This window comes from Neomonachus schauinslandi, chromosome 9, assembly GCF_002201575.2.
Source record: "Neomonachus schauinslandi chromosome 9, ASM220157v2, whole genome shotgun sequence".
NCBI classification, from domain to species: domain Eukaryota; kingdom Metazoa; phylum Chordata; class Mammalia; order Carnivora; family Phocidae; genus Neomonachus; species Neomonachus schauinslandi.
The window spans coordinates 115,050,062-115,073,785 of NC_058411.1; the positions used below are offsets into that span (position 1 = coordinate 115,050,062).

At 39.0% G+C, this 23,724-nt stretch overlaps 1 protein-coding gene across 2 annotated transcripts in view; it reads left to right on the plus strand.

The window, feature by feature from the left end:
• The window catches only part of TUBGCP5 (tubulin gamma complex associated protein 5), a 119,307-nt gene that overhangs the window by 6,384 nt on the left and 89,199 nt on the right, over window positions 1-23,724 (plus strand). For both annotated transcript variants that reach the window (XM_021680469.2, XM_044918445.1), the window contains exons 4-6: window positions 12,040-12,133; window positions 12,531-12,610; window positions 13,016-13,151. In XM_021680469.2, the coding sequence (XP_021536144.1) occupies window positions 12,040-12,133; window positions 12,531-12,610; window positions 13,016-13,151 (310 nt within the window). The remainder of the gene's footprint in view (window positions 1-12,039; window positions 12,134-12,530; window positions 12,611-13,015; window positions 13,152-23,724) is intronic.

A 23,724-nucleotide genomic window follows, 5' to 3' on the forward strand; every position in this document is an offset into this window, starting at 1 on the left:
GCCATTTGTATGTCTTCTTCAGAGAAGTGTCTTTTCATATCTTCTGCCCATTTTTTGACTTGATTATTTGTTTTTTGGGTGTTGAGTGTGAGAAGTTCTTTATAGATCTTGGATACCAGCCCTTTATCTGTAGTGTCATTTGCAAATATCTTCTCCCATTCTGTGGGTTGCCTCTTTGTTTTGTTGACTGTTTCCTTTGCTGTGCAGAAGCTTTTTATCTTGATGAAGTCCCAAAAGTTCATGTTTGCTTTTGTTTCACTAGCTTTTGGAGATGTATCTTGAACGAAGTTGCTGTGGCTGATGTCAAAGAGGTTACTGCCTATGTTCTCCTCTAGGATTTTGATGGATTCCTGTCCCACATTGAGGTCTTTCATCTATTTTGAGTTTATCTTTGTGTATGGTGTTAGAGAATGGTCAAGTTTCATTCTTTTGCATGTGGCTGTCCAGTTTTCCCAGCACCATTTATTGAAGAGACTGTCTTTTTTTCCATTGCATGTTTTTCCTGCTTTGTCGAAGATTATTTGACCATAGAGTTGAGGGTCCATATCTGGGTTCTCTGTTCTGTTCCATTGGTCTATATGTCCGTTTTTGTGCCAGTACCATGCTGTCTTGGTGATCACAGCTTTGTAATATAGCTTGAAATCGGGCAACGTGATGCCCCCAGCTTTGTTTTTCTTTTTCAACATTTCCTTGGTGATTCGGGGTCTTTTCTGATTCCATACAAATTTTAGGATTGTTTGTTCCAGCACTTTGAAAAATGTCATTGGAACTCTGATCGGGATGACATTGAAGGTATAGATTGCTCTGGGTAGCATAGACATTTTAACAATGTTTATTCTTCCGATCCATGAGCATCGAATATTTTTCCATCTTTTTGTGTCTTCAATTTCTTTCATGAGTGTTCTGTAGTTCCTAGAGTATAGATCCTTTACCTCTTTGGTTAGGTTTATTCCGAGGTATCTTATGGTTTTTGGTGCTATTGTGAATGGAATCGTTTCTCTAATTTCTCTTTCTACAGTTGCGTTGTTAGTGTATAAGAAAGCAACTGATTTCTGTGCATTGATTTTGTATCCTGCTACATTACTGAATTGCTGTATGAGTTCTAGTGATTTGGGGGTGGAGTCTTTTGGGTTTTCCACATAAAGTATCACGTCATCTACGAAAAGAGTTTGACTTCTTTGCCAATTTGAATACCTTTTATTTCTTTTTGTTGTCTGATTGCTGTTGCTAGGACTTCTAGTACTATGTTGAACAATAGTGGCGAGAGTGGGCATCCTTGATGTGTTCCTGATCTTAAGGGAAAGGCTCTCAGCTTTTCCCCATTGAGGATGATATTCGTTGTGGGTTTTTCAGAGATGGATTTTATGAACTTGAGGAATGTTCCCTCTATCCCTATACTCTGAAGAGTTTTAATCAGGAAAGGATGCTGTATTTTGTCAAATGCTTTTTCTGCATCAATTGAGAGGACCATATGGTTCTTGTCTCTCCTCTTATTAATGTGTTCTATCACACTGATTGATTTGAGAATGTTGAACCACCCTTGCATCCGGGGGATAAATCCCACTTGGTCGTGGTGGATGATCCTTTTAATGTATTGTTGGATCCTATTAGCTAGTATTTTGTTGTGGATTTTGGAATCCATATTCATCAGGGATATCGGTCTGAAATTCTCCTTTTTGATGGGGTCTTTGCCTGGTTTAGGGATTAAGGTAATGCTGGCCTCATAGAATGAGTTTGGAAGTTTTCCTTCTTTTTCTGTTTTTTGAAACAGCTTCAGTAGAATAGGTATTATTTCTTCTTTGAATGTTTGGGAGAATTCCCCAGGGAATCCATCAAACCCTGGACTCTTATTTTTTGGGAGGTTTTTGATCACTGCTTCAATCTCGTTATTGGTTATTGGCCTATTCAGGTTGTCAGTTTCTTCCTGTTTCAGTCTTGGGAGTTTATAGGTTCCAGGAAGGCCTCCATTTCATCCAGATGGCTCAGCTTATTGGCCTATAGTTGTTGATAATAATTTCTAGTAATTGTTTCTATTTCCTTGGTGTTAGTCATCATCTCTCCCCTTTCATTCATAATTTTATTAATTTGGGACCTTTCTCTTTTCTTTTGGATAAGTCTGGCCAGTGGTTTATCGATCTTATTCTTTCAAAGAACCAGCTTCTAGTTTTCGTTGATCTGATCTACTGTGTTTCTGGTTTCTAATTCATTGATCTCTGCTCTAATCTTAATTATTTCTCTTCTAATGCGTGGCTTAGGCATCGTTTGTTGCTTTTTCTCTAGTTCTTTAAGGTGGAGAGTTAGTTGGTGAATTTGGGATTTTTTGTTTTTTTGAGTGAGGCTTGGATGGCTATGTATTTCCCCCTTTGGACCACCTTTGCAGTATCCCATAGGTTTTGGACCGTTGTGTTTTCGTTCTCATTGGTTTCCATGAATTGTTTAAGTTCTTCTTTGATTTCCTGGTTGACCCAAACATTCTTTTCTGCAGTATTTCTTTTTTAAAGATTTTATTTATTTATTTGATAGAGAGAGACACAGCGAGAGAGGGAACATAAGCAGGGGGATTGGGAGAGGGAGAAGCAGGCTTCCCGCTGAGCAGAGAGCCCGATGTGGTGCTCGATCCCAGGACCCTGGGATCATGACCTTAGCCGAAGGCAGACGCTTAACGACTAAGCCACCCAGGCGCCCCTGACCCAAACATTTTTGAGCAGAGTGGTCTTTAGCTTCCAAGTGTTTGAATTTCTTCCAAATTTCTTCTTGTGATTGAGTTCCAGTTTTAAAACATGTGGTCTGAGAATATGCAGGGAATAATCTCAGTCTTTTGGTATCGGTTGAGACCTGATTTGTGACCCAGTATGTGGTCTATTCTGGAGAAAGTTCCATGTGTGCTCAAGAAGAATGAGTATTCTGTTGTTTTAGGGTGGAATGTTCTGTATATATCTATGAGGTCCATCTGGTCCAGTGTGTCATTCAAAGCTCTTGTTTCCTTGTTGATTTTCTGCTTAGATGATCTGTCCATTGCTGAGAGTGGAGTATTGAGGTCTCCTACATTTAACATATTGTTACCAATATGATTCTTTATTTTGGTTAACAGTTGGCTTATATAGTTGGTTGCATCCCATGTTGGGGGCATAGATATTTACAATTGTTAGATCTTCTTGTTGGATAGACCCTTTAAGAATGATATAGTGTCCTGGGGCGCCTGGGTGGCTCAGTCTTTAAGCGTCTGCCTTCGGCTCAGGTCATGATCCCAGGGTCCTGGGATCTAGTCCCACATCGGCCTCCCTGCTCCGCAGGAGGCCTGCTTCTCCTTCTCCCACTCCCCCTGCTTGTGTTCCCTCTCTCGCTATCTCTCTCCCTGTCAAATAAATAAATAAAATCTTTAAAAAAAAAAAAAAAGAATGATATAGTGTCCTTCTGTGTCTCTAACTACAGTCTTTAGTTTAAAATCTAATTTGTCTGATATAAGAATTGCTACCCCAGCTTTCTTTTGAGGTCCACTGGCATGGAACATGGATCTCCATCCCTTCACTTTCAGTCTGGATGTATCTTAGGTTCAAAGTGAGTCTCTTGTAGACAGTGTATGGATGGGTCCTGTCTTTTTATCCAGTCTGCAACCCTGTGATGTTTTATGGGAGCATGTAGGCCGTTCACATTGAGAGTGATTATTAAAAGATATGAATTAATTGTCATGTTGCCTGTGAAGACCTTGTTTTTATAGATTGTCCTTGTAAATTTCTGTTTGTATATCACTCTTGGAGTCTTTCTCCTTTTAAGGAACCCCCCTTAATGTTTCTGCAGGGCCAGCTTATTGGTCACATATTCTTTCAGTTTCTGCCAGTCTTGGAAGCTCTGCATCTCTCTATCCATTCTAAATGACAGCCTGCCGGATAAAGTATTCCTGGCTGCATGTTCTTCTCGTTTGGTATCCTGAATATGTCTTGCAAGCCCTTTCTGGCTTGCCAGGTCTCTGTGGATAGGTCTGACGTTATTCTGATGTTCCTCCCTCTGTACGTAAGGAATCTCTTCCCCCTAACTGCCCTTAAGATGGTTTCCTTGGTTCTAAGATTTGCGCATTTTACTATTTCATGCCGGGTTGTTGGCCTGTTTCCTTGATCTTGGGAGGGGTCCTCTCTGCCTCTAGGACATGAATGTTTGTTTCATTCCCCAGATTAGGGAAGTTCTCAGCTACGATTTGCTCAAATATATCTTCTAGTTCTCTCTCTCCACTCCCTCCAGGATTCCAATAATTCTGACATTGGAACTCTTCGTGGTGTCACTTATTTCTCTGATTCTATTTTCATGGATTCTGAGTTGTTTTTCCCTGGCCTCCTCTTTTCCCTTTTTATCTATTAAATTGTCTTCCAGGTCCCGGATTTGTTTTTCTGCCTCACTTACCCTAGCTGTTAGATTATCTAGACTAGATTGGATCTCATTGATAGCATTTTTAAGTTCTGCCAATTCAGCTTTCATTTCTGCCCTTAGAGAATCTATGTTGCCTTAATTGATTTCTCCATTCTAGCTATTGTCTTTACAATTGCTAGCCTGAATTCCATCTCCCAACGTCTTGGTTATATCTGCATCCATTTGTAAATCTGCAGCATAAGTCATAATCTCTGAGTCTTTCCTATTTTGGGGTTCCTCCTCCTAGTCATTCTGTTGATGGGTGGTTGAAGGAATGTATAGAGTCCAAATTACTGACCACAACCCAAGCAGGATGCACCTGTTTTCTAGGGACCTTAGGGTTGCTGGCCTCTTGTTTTCCCAGCCTGTCTTCTGGGGGAGGGGCCTGCTGCGCTGTTACTCAGCCAACCCTGTTTGGGCAGAGTTGCCCTGCCCCATTGTGGCGGGGGATGGGCTCAGGGGGAACCGGTTTTTTGGGGCCCTGTTCTCTGGCGACTTTCCCTGGCGGCCCACCGTGTCTCTTCCAAGAGTCAGAGCAGAAGAGACTGTTTCCAACCCTCTGCCTCAGAGCAGAGAGATCACAGTCTATTCTTCAATGAGCACTCCAGGCCACACTATGTCCGTTCCTGTCTGTGCTGCCATAAACTGCAGTGTCGTGGGTTGTGTGCCCCTCGCAGAGCTCCTAGTCCTGCCTCCGGGGGGAGGGGCACATCTCTGCCCTTTGTGCTTCTAAAACCGCCAGCACGCGCAACCCTGCCACTCCGGTTTCCATCTAAAGTCCTTTCCCCACCGCTACGGGTCTGCGAACCTGTGCCCTGTCCCCAGCACGGGAGGCTGTCACTCACTGGCAGTGTAGGATCCCCATGGCCAGGCTCCCTCCCGCTGCCGTTTATCCTCTGATATCTGTCCGCAGAACCCCAGCTCCCTGCTTTGTACCTCGAAACCAACCACCTGCGATCTTCTGTTTATAGAGATCCAGATCTATCTTCTTACATCTCAGGCTGATTTCGTGGGTGGTCAGAGTGTTCTGGTAGATATTCAGCTCAATTCCGGAGACCAGTTGGAATAGGGTCCCCTACTCCTCTGCCATCTTTTCCAAAATCAACTTGCTATTAACATTCTTGTAGAACCTGTGTGTGAACGTAATTCTTCACTCTTTTTTGGACAGATTTCTAGGAGTGTAATTGCTGGTTTATATGGTAAGCTTAGGTTCAACCTTTTGAAAAACTGCCAAATTATTTCCCAAAGTGGCTATATCATTTTATATTCCCCCAAGCAATATATAAGGGTTCCAGTTTCTCTACATCCTTGCCAACACTTGTTTTTGATCTATCTTTTATATTATAGACATCCTAGAGAATATGTGGTAATACATCATTTTGGTTTTGATTTACGTTTCCCTAATGACTAAAGATGTTGAGCATTTTTTCATGTGCTTTTTAGCCATTTATATGTTTTCAGTGATGTCTTTTAAAGTCTTTTCCCATTTTGAAATTGGACTGCTTGTCTTCTTACTGAGTCATTAGAGTTGTTTATTTCTCATACAAGTACTTCATCAGAAGAATGATTTACAGATATTTTCTTCCAGTCTCCAGGTTGTCTTTTCATTTCCTTAGTGGTGTTTTTTTGAAGTTAAAAAGTTTTTCATTTTAATGAAGTTCATTTATCTATTTCTTTCTTTTATGACTTGTGCTTTTGGGGTCATATCTTAAGAACTCTTTGCCTAATCCAAAGCTAAAAGACTTTTTTTCTGTCTTTTCTTCTAGCAGTTTAAGCACTTGCATTTCAATCTGTGTTTTATTATGAGTTAATTGTTGTAAATGTTGTGAGGAAAGGATCTAAATTAAATTTTTTTTTTTTTTTTTTTTTTAAACAATTTTATTTATTTATTGACAGAGAGAGACTGTGAAAGGGGGAACACAAGCAGGGGGAGGGTCAGCGGGAGAAGCAGACTCCCCGCCGAGCAGGGAGCCCGATGCGGGACTCGATCCCGGGACTCCAGGATCATGACCCGAGCCGAAGGCAGTCGCCCAACCAACTGAGCCACCCAGGCGCCCCTAAATTAAATTTTTTTTTACCTTCAGCTATTCAATTTTCCCATCACCATTTGTTGAAAAAACTATTCTTTACCTATTGAATTGTCTTGGCAACTTTGTCAAAAACAAATTGGACATAAATATGAGGATTTATTTCTGGACTCTGAATTGTGTCACTAATTTATATGCCTATTCTTACACAAATACCACACTGCATTTATTATTGTAGCTTTACAGTGAGTTTTAGAATCAGGTAATATAAGTACTGCAACTTTTTTCAAAACCGTTTTGTGTATTCTAGACCCTTTGAATTTCTATGCACATTTTAGGATTAGCTAAATTTCTATAAAAAGCCTTGTCAGATTTTGTCAGGGATTGCATTGAATCAGTAGATCATTTGGGAAGTATTGCTCTCATCGTTTGAATTGTATCCCCAGAAAAGATATGTTCTCAAGTCCTATTTCCTGATATCTGTGAATATGACCTTATTATAGGGTCTTTGACAGTGTAAGCAAGTTGAAATGAAGTCAAACTGGCTAATCCAGTGATTGGTATCCTTATAAGACAATAGAAATTTGAACAGAGATACAGGGTGAACATGCTATAATGGAGGCAGAGATTGGAGCCATGCATCTGCAAATCAAGGAACCCTTAGGATTTGTGGCAACCACAGAAACTGGAAGAGGCAAGGAAGGATTCTTCCCTCAAGCTTTCAAACTGAGCATGTTCATGCTGACGGCTTGATCTCAGACTTCTAGCCCCAAGAACTGAAAAAGAATAAATTCCTTTTGTTTTAAGCCATGCAGTTTGTAGAATTTTGTTATGGTGGCCCAAGGAAACTACTACACAGTCTTACCAATATTAAATCTAAATATTAAATAATTAAATTCGTGAGTGTGAACTCTCATTTATTTAGATTATCTTTATTTTTCTCAGCAATTTTATTTTTCCAGGTACAGATATTTCATTTCTAATGTTTACTCCTAAATATTTTATTCTATTTGGTGCTATTATGAATGGAATTGTCTTCTTAATTTCATTTGCAGTTTGCTTTTTGCTAACATTTAAAAATATAATTCACTTTTATGTTGATTTTTGTGTAGTTAGCCTTGATAAAGTCATTTATTCTAGTATTTTCTTCTGGATTCCTTAGTATTTTCTACACTGAGGGTCATGTTATCTCCAAAGATAGTTTGACTTCTTCCTTTCCAGTGTGAAGTGTTTTTGTGCTTTTTGCACTGGCCAGAAGCTTCAATACAGTGCTGAACAGGAGAGTGGTCATTTTTTCCTTGTTCCTAGTCTTAGAGGAAAAGCTTCAGTTTTAACTCTTAATTATGATATTAATTATAGATTTTTCATAGATGCCCTTTATCAGTTTGAAGATGTTCTCTTTTATTCCTAGTCTGTTGAGAGTTTTTATCATGATTAAGTGTTGGATATTGTCAAATCTCTTTCTGTACCTTTGAGATAATCATGGGTTTTTTGTTTTGTATTCTCTGAGGTCTTAACTTGAGCTGCCATTATAAAATACCACAGACTGGGTAGCTTAAAAATACAAATTTATTTTCTCATGGTAGTGAAGTCTGGGAGGACTAAGATTAAGGTGCTGGCTGATTCAATTGCTGGTTATGACTCTGTCTGGCTCATAGATGGCCACCTTCTCTCTGCGTCTTCACATGGCAGAGCTCTCTGGTATCTCTTCTTATCCCATTGGACCAGGGCTTCACCCTTATGAATTAATAACCTCCTGAAAGCCCCATCTGCAAATACCATCACACTGGGGGTTAGAGTTTCAATACAGGAATTTGAGAGGAACACAAACTTTTAGTTCATAACATATGATATTAAGTCAGCTTTGGGTGTTAATCTAATTTGTGTGTGGACTGAGAAGTACATTCATACTTAAGGCCATTTTCAAGACTGTCCTGGCTTATATTTTGTGTTGGTTGCATGAACTCATGTTCCATCAGCCAAGGATGTATGGCTGGTTTGGGTCCACTCCAGTCTCTACTGTGTATATCACAGCCTAGTCAACCCAAGACATATGGAGAGCTGAAGCAAGCCCTGTGTGGCTGTCGTGCCTCCAGGAATTCCTCATAAACCCTCAACTGTTCTGCTGTCCTGCTGCTCAACACACACAGTACTGCAACCACTGACTCCCCACTTCACTTGCTACTGCATTTGCTGCTTTAACTGACAGCTCTTTGAGTCAAGTGAGACTCTTCCATCAACAGAAGCAAAGCTGCTAGTTTTCATTCCCTGTCTGGTCTGGTTGAACTACAACTGTGATAAAGCTAGAAGGAGGAGGAAAATAGCTCTGGGCAAATATGCCACAAACTCACACAGTTCTACCCTGAGATCATTTTCATGAGTAAATGCTTCTCACCGTTTGTATGCCCTTGCTCCATTGAGAGCACTGAAATGGTTGTCTGGCAATTTTGTCCAGCTTTTAGTTACTTTTAGGGGAGAGGCTTTGAAGACCATTTCCTTCCATCATGCCAGAAGTGTATCTCTAACCACACTATCTATTATAAATAGTTAGGGATTTATATTATCCATGGGAGTTACTCAGTAAATGACAGTTCACTATTTCCAGGCTCTGAATGATATTTGGCAAAAGAGATTTGGGGTTGTTTGTTATTCTTGGAAAAATAAGCAAAGACTGACATATTTATAAAACCCCACTGGAACTATGAATTCTAGTTCTTTGTAGCTTGAGTTTCAAAGAATGTGAAAGTGGAGTATAAGTTAATCCTTAAATGTCCTTTGAGACTCAAGACCACCTCTGATATAATGTACAGCACATGGGATTGCTTCTTTCACATATATATATGTGTGTTCATTGACTTTCTGCAGAGTAGCAGGGACCATGCAGGGCCTCAGAAGACAGAGACTAGGGGCATGTGGCTGATGGGTAGCTAGAGTCCAACTCTTTACCTTTATCTCTTACGTAAAGAGATGGCATAAAAAACAAGTTAACTTGTATTTTTTTTTTATTTAAAAGATTTTATTTATTTATTTGACAAAGAGAGAGAGTTAGTGAGAGCAGGAACACAAGCGGGGGAGTGGGAGAGGGAGAAGCAGGCTTTCCGCCGAGCAGGGAGCCTGATGCGGGGCTCGATCCCAGACCCTGGGAGCATGACCTGAGCCGAAGGTAGACGCCCAACAACTGAGCCACCCAGGTGCCCCAAGTTAACTTGTATTTTTAAAGTTAAGTAAAATAGTTCATATCTTCTAAATGTAAGTGCCAGAGTTCTAATTCTAAGCAGTCTTCTTTTTCTTTACTAGTAATTAGTAATTACTAGTAATTTTGGTGAAAGCATGATATATAGCTGGTTGATAGGCTATGTTTTGACCATTAGTGCTAATTTGTAGTTCAGTGATAACCCAATTAATGAGTTCTCTCAGGGTCAAGCTCCTTTATAGATGTTACTCAAAAATAAACAGTGTATAGGAGTAGGGAAATGGCATCATTCAGGTCCTCCTCCCATGACCAAGAGTTGCTTTTGTGCATCCCTACACTGCTACAGGGCAATAGTTCTAATCCTTGGCAAAGTAGGGAGGTTTGCAAGGGTGCAGTATGTGCCCTTTCCCTGTACACACTTCCTTCCTCTGTCATTGGTAATTTTCACCTTATTCAGGTGCACAAAATCAAAAAAAAAAAAAATCTGATGCTAGCAATTCTTACTAAATAATAGATTTTATAGTGGGAGGTGTTTAAGTACTTATATTTTAGACTTTTTATTCCACTTTTCTCTGTGGAATAAAAATTCTTTTCTTTGTTAAAGGAATTTCAGGCGTTTCTAAGCAGGTGAGAAATTATCAGAGAAAGGGCAGCTCCTTAAAGTCTTATTAGTGATATATTTCCTGAACATTCCTAGGAAAGTTTAGCAAGTGTTTACTGTGTCCCTGGCATCATACTAGGTGGTAGGAATACAGAATAAACAATACATGATCATCACTGCCCAGATTTTTAATAGTATTTAATTATAATTATGATAAACATTGTGAAGACATATATAAGGTACTACAGATGGTCCCTGACTTACAGTGGTACAAAAGCAATTCATATTCAGTGGAAATTCAGATTTTGAACTTTGATCTTTCCTCAGGTTAGTGATATGCAGTATGATACTCTCTGGGTGACGCTGGTAGCAAGCCATAGCTCCCAGTCAGCCAGGTGTTCATGAGGGTAAACAATCAGTACACTTACAGCCATTTTGTACCTGGACAACCATTCTGTTTTTCACCTTCAGTACAGTATTCAATAAATTGCATGAGATATTCAGCACTTTATTATTAAATAGGCTTTGCCTTAGATGATTTTACCCAACTATAGGCTAATATGGGTGTTCTGAGCATGTTTAACATAGGGTAGGCCAGGGGTGCCTGGCTGGCTCAGTCGGTAGAGCATGGGACTCTTGATCTTGGGGTCCTGAGTCCTTATGTTGGGTGTAGAGATTACTTAAAAAAAAAACAAAAACAAAACAGGGTAAGCCAAGCTATGATGTTCAGTAGGTTAGGTGTATTAAATGCATTTTTGAGTTACAATATTTTCAACTTACAATGGCTTTCTTGGGATGTAACCCCCTTGTAAGTTGTGGAAGACTTGTATAGAACATACAATAGGAAGAACTCACCTGGTTTTTAGGCATTAGAGACTTACCTTCCTTGAATTTAACCCATCTCTTCTTTCCAGTATAGTTTATGACTTGAGCCCATTTGGGGTATTTTTATTTTTTGGTAACTTTTAAACATGGTTTTTTTTTTTTTTAAGATTTTATTTTTATTTTTTATTTTAGAGATAGTGCAAGTAGGGGGAGGAGCAGAGCAAGAGGGACAGGCAGACTCTGCAGCGAGTGCGGAGCCAGACACCGGTCCCGATCCCACGACACTGAGATCATGACCTGAGCCGAAATCAAGAGTCGGATGCTTAACCAACTAAGCCACCCAGGCACCCCAAATATGGTTTTTTAAATATAATTTGTTTTTTTGTTTTTTTTTTTAACCTAAAGTTGAAGAATAGTAAGTGAACTCCAGTGTATCCTTTGCTCAGGTTCACTAGTCAGTGTTTTTTAATCTGGAATAGTTCCTCAGGCTTTCTTTTTCTTGACCTTGACATTTTTTTTTAAAGATTTTATATATTTATTTGACAGACACAGAGAGGGAACACAAGCAGGGGGAGTGGGAGAGGGAGAAGCAGGCTTCCTGCTGAGCAGAGAGCCCGATGCTGGGCTCGATCCCAGGACCCTGGGATCATTACCTGAGCTGAAGGCAGACGCTTATGACTGAGCCACCCAGGCACCCCTTAACCTTGACATTTTTTAAGAGCACAGGCCAGTTATTTGGTAGCTTGTTCTCAATTTTGGTATTTCTGACGATTCCTCATTATGATTCAGGTAACGCGTTTTTGACATGTTCCTTACATGTACACATTTGAACTCTAAAAAAGGTTTAGAGATTAGGATTTACTTAGATATAATTCATGTTTTCTCAAACTAGAAAAAATATTGGGGACATAACTGACATGGGGTTATCTTAAACTAGTTTTGAAAACTCTCACCAACCTCAGTGATTCATATCTTCATTTTTTGTTTTAAAGACAGATGCACATTATTCCATACTGTCACTTCTTCTGTGTCTATCTGATTCTCCTTCAAACAGCAATTATGTGGAAACACCAAGAGATGAAGTGGGTACGTTGCCAAATGTTTAATATATAACAAAAGTGAAATTGGTTTTATTGCTTAATTATCAGACATTTTATAAAAAGTTGTAAAAATCTATGAAACTAAAATATTTCTGTTGCTTTGGATACAATTGCAATTACAAATCATCATTTAAAATTTAAGTTCTGACTTTAAGTTAAACTACTTTCAATTATATAAAGAGAAAAAATCACTTTTGAAGATAAGTTAAATTTTAAAATGTATTAGAATATCAATTTATTGAGTGTTTCAGTATTTTTGAACTTTGTCATTTCCTGAGTGCCTTTTATTTTGAGTTTTGTTAGACTTTTATCCTACAGTTTTGGGGTTTTTTTCCCCCACATATTTTTGATAAAGCTGTTGAAATTCTTCTGTTATATTTTAGAAAAGAAAGATGATTTTGACTGGGGAAAATACTTGATGGAAGGTGAAGAAATTGACCTTGGTCCAAATGTAAACACACCAGTAAGTAGCAATAGTTTTGCTATTGAAAATATAAATATATGCCAAGTGATACATTATTTTTGTGGTTCCTTTCACCCTAGAGCAATTTAACTAAAACAGGAATACTCTTCACTAAATTAGAGTAGTTTATTATTAAAGACTTATTAAGATTTTGCACTGAATCAATAGTACCAGGAAGTTGAATGGAATGAATGTAAGTATCCTTTAGGGAGTAGCCTTTCATCTTGGGGCTTTTGCCACCAAAAATAATTCCAGGCTATCATAGTAACTTTCAAGACATTTAGAAAAAAGTGCCATTAGGTGTAGTTTTTGCTTTTTTTTTTGAAATTTTCTTAATCATTTCATCTAAATAGCTCCAGTCACCATACACTCTTAAGGATAAGATGTATTTCCCTTTTTAATCAGAACTGGTCTGAAGACAGTGAAGATGAAGATGATCAACAGCCCTTAAGTAGAGAAGACTCTGGGATTCAGGTGGACAGGACACCGTTAGAAGAACAAGATCAAAACAGAAAACTGGGGCCTCGTGTCAGCTGGAAAGGTACTGTGTATTCTCAGATGCATCATTTTCTTGTAGTAGGACAGGCACGCTTTGGGAATCAGTTCTATGTTACTGGTAAGCTCTGCCATCTTCATAAATCTTTTTAAACCATTAGTAGATCTATAGTGTCTAAGAAGTAGCACTACAAAATTAATGTTGAAAAGAGATTTATAGTGAAATTCTGTGTTTTGTTTTGTTTTTATAGTTCTGAGAACTTTACTAGTCCTAAATATTTCAATTTGTTTTTTATTGGAGAAGGGTTGACTTTGCCTAAGTTAGTAACAAAATAAAAGGAGAAAAGATCTGTATAATTTAATTTTAAATTGGAATGTTTGAATTTTAGTGAAGAACTGTGAATGGGTACTCTAGAAAGAACTGGAAGCAACCTCAGAGATTAGATTATCTAATCCTACTCCTCATTTTGTAGGTAAGGAAACAAAGTCCTGGTTACATTGGCTTTTCTGTGGTCACGTAGCTGTGACACTAACCCCAGAAGATGGGATATGTAACCAGACCCTATTCACTGTACTTGAACCTTGCTAAATGGACAAAGTATTTAAAGCTGATTTAGCATCCTAATGATTTTCTGGCTTATTTTTTCTTTCCTTTTCTTTTTAATTTTTGTGTCAGACCTTTAGGGCAGAGTGTCGTCATTACTAGTACATGCAGGAACTTTTAATTTGATTTATATCATCTGTTCTGCTATTTCTGATTCTCACTCCCCATTCCCTTTCTCTGCCAGCCCAGTTCTAGGCACCTGTTGTAATGTATTTGAGACCTGTGTTCTCACACAGGTCAAGTTCTTATAAAATACATTCTATTGGTTGGTGTATTCTGTTTTAAAGTTATGTACTCGTATTATTCCATGTGCAGACTTTGTTCTATTCCTCTTTCATTTATCTCTGTTTTAAATCTGTCTCTGTCAACTCTGTGTACATCTCTTCTGTTACCTCTAACTGCTGTATAGGTTTCTGCAGTTTGCAGTACCACATTTAAATTACCACTTTCCTGTGGACAGTCCCTGAGCTGCTTTTGGCCCCTCTACCTAGTGCCATGCCCATTATGGACCTGGCCCACAGTCTCCTCTCTACTTGATAAGATCCACACCTCTGATTTGGGTTGCTTTTGTTTTAATTTGCATTTGTCTGGCTGTTGAGGATAAGTGCTTGTGACTGCTCAGGTCCTTTAGTCTTGCCCCTTCTGTGAAGTACCCATTGATAACCTCTGCTTGTTTTCTTTTGGGTTTCCTGATTTCCTTCCCAATGCTATCCTTCAGAGTTCCTTGTATGTCTAGATATTAATTCCTAGGTTTTAGACATTGCAGTTATCATCTAGTCACCTTACTATTAACATTTTTCATGAGATATTTCAAACAGAATCTGTGATTTTTTCCCACTATTTTGTTGTACTCAGACCTGTAAATTTTTTCATGATATGGTTAGCATTTGGGTCTTGATATTTTTCTCTACAAAACCATTCCCTTGTATTTTCCTTCTGTTTGCTTTTTTATAGCTTATGTTTAGGTCTTTAGTGACCACCAGGTCCACTTTATATATGAACTGAGGTTAAAGGGTCTAACTTACCTTTCTCCAATGTCATGAGCCGGTTTTCCCAGAAGCATCTAGTAAATAACCCATTCTATCCACATTGTTCTGTGATTCTACCATTATTATATATCAAGTTTTCATATATACATATATTTATTTCTGAACATTGTGTTCTCTCCCTTCAGTGTAAGTTGCTGAGGAACAATGTTTTTGTTTATATGGCTTTATAATATATCTCAACACGCAGAAGGCAAGTTTCCCCATCACCTCCTTTATACCTTTTCACAATTGGCTTAGCAGCATTATCAACAATAGCCAAACTATGGAGAGAGCCCAAATGTCCAATAAGGAAGATTTGGTAAGCAAGAGACGTAAGATGGTGGAGGAGTAGGAGATCCTAGTTTCCCTCAGGGGATCTTGGTCCCTTAAAATCAGCTAGATGGTTATCAAATCATTCTGAAAACCTGCAAAATAAACCAGAGATCTGAGAAAAGAATTGCTACAATTCTACAAATAGAAAAGTGATCGTTTTTTCAAGATAGGAGGTGTGGAGACATGAATCTGAGGCAATATATCCCAAGATAAACCACGGGGGCAGAGAGCCTCCATAAGCGGGGAACTGGAAGTCTTATAAGTAGCGGAGCACAAAATTGGAACTTTTAGAAGTTTGCCTGAAAGGTGCTCAGGAGATGAAGCAGGGTAGAATCCCAGGTGAGACAGCACGGTCTCAGGATCCCCAGGGTCACAAAAAGAACAGGGGTGCCTGAGTGTGGCAGAGTTCCCAGGCATTAGAGCAAGGAAGTGGCTTACAAACAGTGAGTCCAGGCGCTGGCTTTCTGCTCGGTGTTGGCATAAACCGCAAACTGCTGTGCAGTTGTGCGACCATTCTCTGATCAGGGGCCCCAGCAAGAGGCAGAACCCCAGGGAGACCCTCCTCCCTCCCCCTACCAGGAGGAGTGGTATGAGTGCATGCCACAAGAGTCCATACGTTTGGAAACTCAAATCAGGGTCATGTGCCTGAGATAAAAATGTTGGTCACAGGCTGGGTGAACACAGAGTTCACATGGAAGCCAAGGAGACAAGAGTGACCACTTTTCTTTGACGGCTCACTGAAGAGTGGGAGGCACGAACTTTCAGCTCTGGGTCTAGAGATTGAGGCAATACCATTTTCATCCCCCACATCATTGCAGAATGCCTTTAAGGAGCAAAACAGCACTACATAATGCAATCCGGACCTGTATACACTGAGCCTGGCCCCCTGGCAAGGGCGGTGCAATTACACCCAGACAAAGACACCAGGGCATCTGCAACAGGCCCCTCTCCCAGAAGACCAGCAGGAATTTCTGGTGAATACCAAGTTTACCGATACTACACTTATGGTTTATATATGTATTTTTCATTTTTGGCTTCCTTTCATTGTATTCAACTAAATTTTTGTGTGTATGTATATGTAAGTTTTTCTTATCTATTTTGGGATCTAGTTTCTTCTAACAAACAGACCAGAATACACCCAGGATCTAGTTTAGTATTCTGTTCAACTTCTTGTCTGATTTTATTCCCATTTTTTTCCCTTTTCTTTTCTTTTTGTTTTCTATTCTCTTCTGATTAGTGTATATTTTTGTGGCATCATTCCTTAGCCCTTTTTTTTTCTTGTGTCTTTTTTAATTTTCATTTTTACACTTACGGTTTATAAGTATTTTTTTCATTTTTGGCTTCCTTTCATTGTATTCAACTACATTTTTGTATATATATAAGTTTTTCTTTCCCATTTTGGGATTTAGTTTCTCCTACCAAACAGACTAAAATACACCCAGGATCTAGTTTAATATTCTGTTCAACTTCTTGTCTGATTTTATTCCCATTTTTTTCCTTTTCTTTTCTTTTTGGTTGCTGTTCTCTACTGATTTGTATACTGTGTATTTTTCTGGTATTATTGTTGTTGTTTTTGTATTTTCCCTCTCTTTATTCTTCTCTGGACATAAAATGGAAGAACTCATTCCAAAAAAGAGGACAAGAGGCAGTTACTCACTCCAGTTATTTAATCAATACAGATATAAGTAAGATGTCAGAACTAGAATTCAGGGCGCCTGGGTGGCTCAGTTGGTTAAGCGACTGCCTTCGGCTCAGGTCATGATCCTGGAGTCCCGGGATCGAGTCCCGCATCGGGCTCCCTGCTCGGCAGGGAGCCTGCTTCTCCCTCTGACCCTCCCCCCTCTCATGTGCTCTCTCTCTCATTCTCTCTGTCTCAAATAAATAAATAAAATCTTAAAAAAAAAAAAAAAGAACTAGAATTCAAAACAACGAATATAAAAATACCACCTGGGTTTGAAAGCATAGAAGACAGTAGAGAATCCCTTACTGGAGAAATGAAAGAACTAAAATCTAATAAGGTTGAAATCAAAAAGGCTATTACTGAGATGCAATAAAAAAAATGGAGGCTCTAACTGCTTGGATAAACTAAGCAGAAGAGGGAATCAGTGATATAGAAGACAAAATGATGGAGAATAAGGAAGCTGAGAAAGAGATAACTACTGGATCACGAGGGGAGGATTCAAGAGATCAGCAATACCATAAAGCAAAACAATATTAGAATAATTGGGATCCCAGAGGAAGAGGAGGTGGGGAGGCAGAAGGTTTATCTGAAAAAATTTGGCTGAGAAATTCACTAATCTGGGGAAGGAAATAGGCGTTCAAGTCCAGGAAGCACAGAGAACCACCTTCAAAATCAATGACCTCGACATAATAGTGAAGTTTACAAATTTCAGAAATAAAGAAAATCCTGAAAGCAACTCAGGACAAGAGGTTCTTAATCTAAAAGGGTAGAAACATAAGGCTGGCAGCAGACCTGGCCACAGAGACCTGACAGACCAGAAAGGACTGGCATGATAAATTCAGATGCTATGCAAAAAATATGCAGCCAAGAATACTTGATCCAGCAAAGCTGTCATTCAGAATAGAAGGAGAGAGAAAAAGCTTCCAGAACAAACAGAAACAAAAAGAATTTGTGATCACTAAACCAGCCCTGCAAGAAATACTTAAAGGGATCCTATAAGCATAAAGACAGCCCAAAAGTAACAAAGACCAGAAAAGAAAAAAGACACTATACAGAAACATTGACATTACAGGTAATACAATGGCACTAAATTCATATTTTTCAACAATTACTCTGAATGTAAATGGACTGAATGCTCCAGTCAAGAGACTCAGGGTAATAGAGTGGATTAAAAAAAAAAAGACCCATCAATATGCTATCTACAAGAGACTCATTTTAGAACCAATGACACCTCCAGATTGAAAGTGAGGGGGTGGAAAACCATTTACCATGCTAATGGAAATCAAAGGAAAGCTGGAGTAGCAATCCTTATATCAGACAAATTAGATATATATTTTTTTTATTCTTACGTTAATCCCCATACATTACATCATCAGTTTTAGATGAAGTGTTCCATGATTCATTGTTTGTGCATAACACCCAGTACTCCATGCAGAATGTGCCCTCCTCAATACCCACCACCAGGCTAACCCATCCTCCCACCCCCCTCCCCTCTAGAACCCTCAGTTTGTTTTTCAGAGTCTACCCCTCCAATTTCCCCCGCTTCATTCTTCCCCTCCGGCTACCTTCTTCTTCTTTTTTTTATTCTTCACATATATTGCATTATTTGTTTCAGAGGTACAGATCTGAGATTCAACAGTTTTGCACAATTCACAGCACTTACCAGAGCACATACCCTCCCCAGTGTCTATCACCCAGTCACCCCATCCCTCCCACCCAACCCCCACTCCAGCAACCCTCAGTTTGTTTCCTGCAATTAAGAATTCCTCATATCAGTGAGATAATATGATACATGTCTTTCTCTGTTTGACTTATTTCACTCAACATAATACCCTCCAGTTCCATCCACGTCGTTGCAAATGACAAGATCTCATTCCTTTTGATGGCTGCATAATATTCCATTGTATATATATGCCACATCTTCTTTATCCATTCTTCTGTTGATGGACATCTTGGCTCTATCCACAGTTTGGCTGTTGTGGACATTGCTGCTATAAACATCGGGGTACATGTACCCTTTCAGATCCCTACTTTTGTATCTTTGGGGTAAATACCCAGTAGTGCAATTGCTGGATCTTTTGGTAGCTCTATTTTCAACTTTTTGAGGAACCTCCATACTGTTTTCCAGAGTGGCTGCACCAGCTTGCATTCCCACCAACAGTGGAGGAGGGTTCCCCTTTCTCTGCATCCCTGCCAACATCTGTCGTTTCCTGACTTGTTAATTTTAGCCATTCTGACTGGTGTGAGGGGGTATCTCATTGAGGTTTTGATTTGGATTTCCCTGATGCTGAGCGATATTGAGCACTTTTTCATGTGTCTGTTGGCCATTTGGATGTCTTCTTTGGAAAAATGTCTGTTCATGTCTTCTGCCCATTTCTTGATTGGATCATTTGTTCTTTGGGTGTTGAGTTTGATAAGTTCTTTATAGATTTTGGATACTAGCCCTTTATCTGATATGTCATTTGCAAATATCTTCTCCCATTCTGTCGGTTGTCTTTTGGTCTTGTTGACTGTTTCCTTTGCTTTGCAAAAGCTTTTTATATTGATGAAGTCCCAATATTTCATTTTTGCCCTTGCTTCCCTTGCCTTTGGCGATGTTTCTAGGAAGAAGTTGCTTCGGCTGAGGTCAAAGAGGTTGCTGCCTGTGTTCTCCTTTAGGACTTTGATGGACTCCTGTCTCACATTGAGGTCTTTCAACCATTTGGAGTCTATTTTTGTGTGTGGTGTAAGGAAATGGTCCAGTTTCATTCTTCTGTATGTGGCTATCCAATTTTCCCAGCAGCATTTGTTGAAGAGACTGTCTTTGTTCCACTGGACATTCTTTCCTGCTTTGTCAAAGATGAGTTGACCATAGAGTTGAGGGTCCATTTCTGGGCTCTCTATTCTGTTCCATTGATCTATGTGTCTGTTTTTGTGCCAGTACCATGCTGTCTTGATGATGACAGCTTTGTAATAGAGCTGGAAGTCCGGAATTGTGATGCTGCCGGCTTTGCTTTTCTTTTTCAACATTCCTCTGGCTATTCAGGGTCTTTTCTGGTTCCATACAAATTTTAGGATTATTTGTTCCATTTCTTTGAAAAAAGTGGATGGTATTTTGATGGGGATTGCATTGAATGTGTAGATTGCTCAAGGTAGCATTGACATCTTCACAATATTTGTTCTTCCAATCCATGAGCATGGAACGTTTTTCCATTTCTTTGTGTCTTCCTCAATTTCTTTCATGAGTATTTTATAGTTTTCTGAGTACAGATCCTTTGTCTCTTTGGTTAGATTTATTCCTAGGTATCTTATGGTTTTGGGTGCAATTGTAAATGGGATCGACTCCTTCATTTCTCTTTCTTCTGTCTTGTTGTGGGTGTATAGGAATGCCACTGACTTCTGTGCATTGATTTTATATCCTGCCACTTGACTGAATTCCTGTATGAGTTCTAGCAGTTTTGGGGTGGAGTCTTTTGGGTTTTCCACATAAAGTATCATATCATCTGCAAAGAGTGAGAGTTTGACTTCTTCTTTGCCAATTTGGATGCCTTTGATTTCTTTTTGTTGTCTGATTGCTGTGGCTAGGACTTCCAATACTATGTTGAATAGCAGTGGTGATAGTGGACATCCCTGCCACATTCCTGACCTTAGGGGGAAAGCTCTCCGTTTTTCCCCATTGAGAATGATATTCGCTGTAGGTTTTTCATAGATGGCTTTTATGATATTGAGGTATGTACTCTCTATGCCTATACTCTGAAGAGTTTTGATCAAGAAAGGATGCTGTACTTTGTCAAAAGCTTTTTCTGCATCTATTGAGAGGATCATATGATTCTTGTTCTTTCTTTTGTTAATGTATTGTATCACATTGATTGATTTGCGGATGTTGAACCAAACATGCAGCCCAGGGATAAATCCCACTTGGTCGTGGTGAATAATCCTTTTAATGTACTGTTGGATCCTGTTGGCTAGTATTTTGGTGAGAATTTTTGCATCCATGTTCATCAGGGATATTGGTCTGTAATTCTCCTTTTTGATGGGGGTCTTTGTCTGGTTTGGGGATCAAGGTAATGCTGGCCTCATAAAATGAGTTTGGAAGTTTTCCTTCCATTTCTATTTTTTGGAACAGTTTCAGAAGAATAGGTATTAATTCTTCTTGAAATGTTTGGTAGAATTCCCCTGGGAAGCCATCTGGCCCTGGGCTTTTGTTTGTTGGGAGATTTTTGATGACTGCTTCAATTCCTTAGTGGTTATAGGTCTGTTCAGGTTTTCTATTTCATCCTGGTTCAGTTTTGGTAGTTGATACATCTCTAGGAAGGCATCCATTTCTTCCAGGTTATCTAATTTGCTGGCATAGAGTTGCTCATAATATGTTCTTATAATTGTTTGTATTTCTTTGGTGTTGGTTGTGATCTCTCCTCTTTCATTCATGATTTTGTTGATTTGGGTCATTTCTCTTTTCTTTTTGATAAGTCTGGCCAGGGGTTTATCAATCTTGTTAATTCTTTCAAAGAACCAGCTCCTAGTTTCGTTGATCTGTTCTACTGTTCTTTTAGTTTCGATTTCATTGATTTCTGCTCTGATCTTAATTATTTCTCTTCTCCTGCTGGGTTTAGGCTTTATTTGCTGTTCTTTCTCCAGCTCCTTTAGGTGTAGGGTTAGGTTGTGTACTTGAGACCTTTCTTGTTTCTTGAGAAAGGCTTGTATTGCTATATACGTTCCTCTTAGGACTGCCTTTGCTGCCTCCCAAAGATTTTGAATAGTTGTGTTTTCATTTTCATTAGTTTCCATGTATTTTTTTAATTCTTCTTTTATTTCCTGGTTGACCCATTCATTCTTCAGTAGGATGCTCTTTAGCCTCCATGTATTTGAGTTCTTTCCGACTTTCCTCTTGTGATTGAGTTCCAGTTTCAAAGCATTGTGGTCTGAAAATAGGCAGGAAATGATCCCAATCTTTTGGTACCGGTTGAGACCTGATTTATGACCTAGGATGTGATCTATTCTGGAGAATGTTCCATGGGCACTAGAGAAGAATGTGTATTCCGTTGCTTTGGGGTGGAATGTTCTGAATATGTCTGTGAAGTCCATTTGGTCCAGTGTGTCATTTAAAGTCTTTATTTCCTTGTTGATCTTTTGCTTAGACGATCTGTCCATTTCAGTGAGGGGGGTGTTAAAGTCCCCCAGTATTATTGTATTGTTGTCGATGTGTTTCTTTGCTTTTGTTATTAATTGGCTGCTCCCATGTTAGGGGCATAGATATTTACAATTGTTAGATCTTCTTGTTGGATAGATCCTTTAAGTAGGATATAATGTCCTTCCTCATCTCTTATTACAGTCTTTGGTTTAAAATCTAATTTGTCTGAAAGAAGGATTGCCACCCCAGCTTTCTTTTGGTGTCCATTAGCATGGTAAATGGTTTTCCACCCCCTCACTTTCAATCTGGGGGTGTCTTTGGTTGTAAAATGAGTCTCTTGCAGACAGCATATGGATGGGTCTTGTTTTTTAATCCAGTCTGATAGCCTGTGTCTTTTGATTGGGGCATTTAGCCCATTTACATTCAGGGTAACTATTGAAAGATAGGAATTTAGTGCCATTGTATTGCCTGTAAGGTGACTGTTACCGTATATTGTCTGTGTTCCTTTCTGGTCTATGTTGCTTTTAGGCTCTCTCTTTGCTTAGAGGACCCCTTTCAAGATTTCCTGTAGGGCTGGTTTTGTGTTTGCAAATTCCTTTAGTTTTTGTTTGTCCTGGAAGCTTTTGATCTCTCCTTCGATTTTCAATGACAGCCTAGCTGGATATAGTATTCTTGGTTGCATATTTTTCTCATTTAGTGCTCTGAATATATCCTGCCAGTCCTTTCTGGCCTGCCGGGTCTCTGTGGATAGGTCTGTTGCCAATCTAATGTTTCTACCCTTGTAGGTTACATATCTCTTCTCCCGAGCTGCTTTCAGGATTTTCTCTTTGTCTATGAGACTCGTAAGTTTTACTATTAAGATGTCGGGGTGTTGACCTATTTTTATTGATTTTGAGAGGGGTTCTCTGTGCTTCCTGGATTTTCATGCCTGTTTCCTCTCCCAAATTAGGGAAGTTCTCTGCTATAATTTGCTCCATTATACCTTCTGCCCCTCTCTCTCTTTCTTCTTCTTCTGGGATCCCAATTATTCTAATGTTGTTTCGTCTTATGGTATCGCTTATCTCTTGAATTCTGCCTTCGTGATCCAGTAGTTGTTTATCTCTTTTTCTCAGCTTCTTTATTTTCCATCATTTGGTCTTCTATATTACTGATTCTCTCTTCTGCCTCATTTATTCTAGCAGTTAGCGCCCCCATTTTTGATTGCACCTCATTAATAGCCTTTTTGATTTCTACTTGGTTGGATTTTAGTTCTTTTACTTCTCCAGAAAGGGTTTCTCTAATAACTTCCATATTTTTTTCAAGCCCAGCTAGTATCTTTAAAGTGATGATTCTGAACTCTAGATCTGACATCGTACTAATGTCCATATTGAGTAGGTCCCTGGCAGTCGGTACTACCTCTTGTTCTTTTTGTTGAGGTGATTTTTTCCGTCTTGTCATTTTGTGCAGAAGAGAATAGATTAATGAGAGAACAAAATGCTAGCAGAGTAACAATGTCCCCAGAAAATATACTCTAAACAAATCAGAAAAGACCTGAAGCAGTGGAAAAAGAAATGGAAAGAGAGAAAAAAGAAAAAGAAGAAAAAGAAAAAGATAAAGATAAAAACAAAGAAAAACAAGCAAAACAACAACAACAACAAAAAACCAGAATGTGATCAAATATGATCGGGCTGGTATATAGATCAGTGCCACACACTAGATTTGGGGTGTATTTTGGTCTTTTAGAAGAAAGTGCCTCCCAAAATTTTAAAGAAAGAAAAACTTATATATGTACAAAAATAAGGGTTGATATGATGAAGGGATGGAATATGACTGTAAAGATGGAAATTATAAAAAATTTTATAAAAGGAATTGATAAGAAGTTGT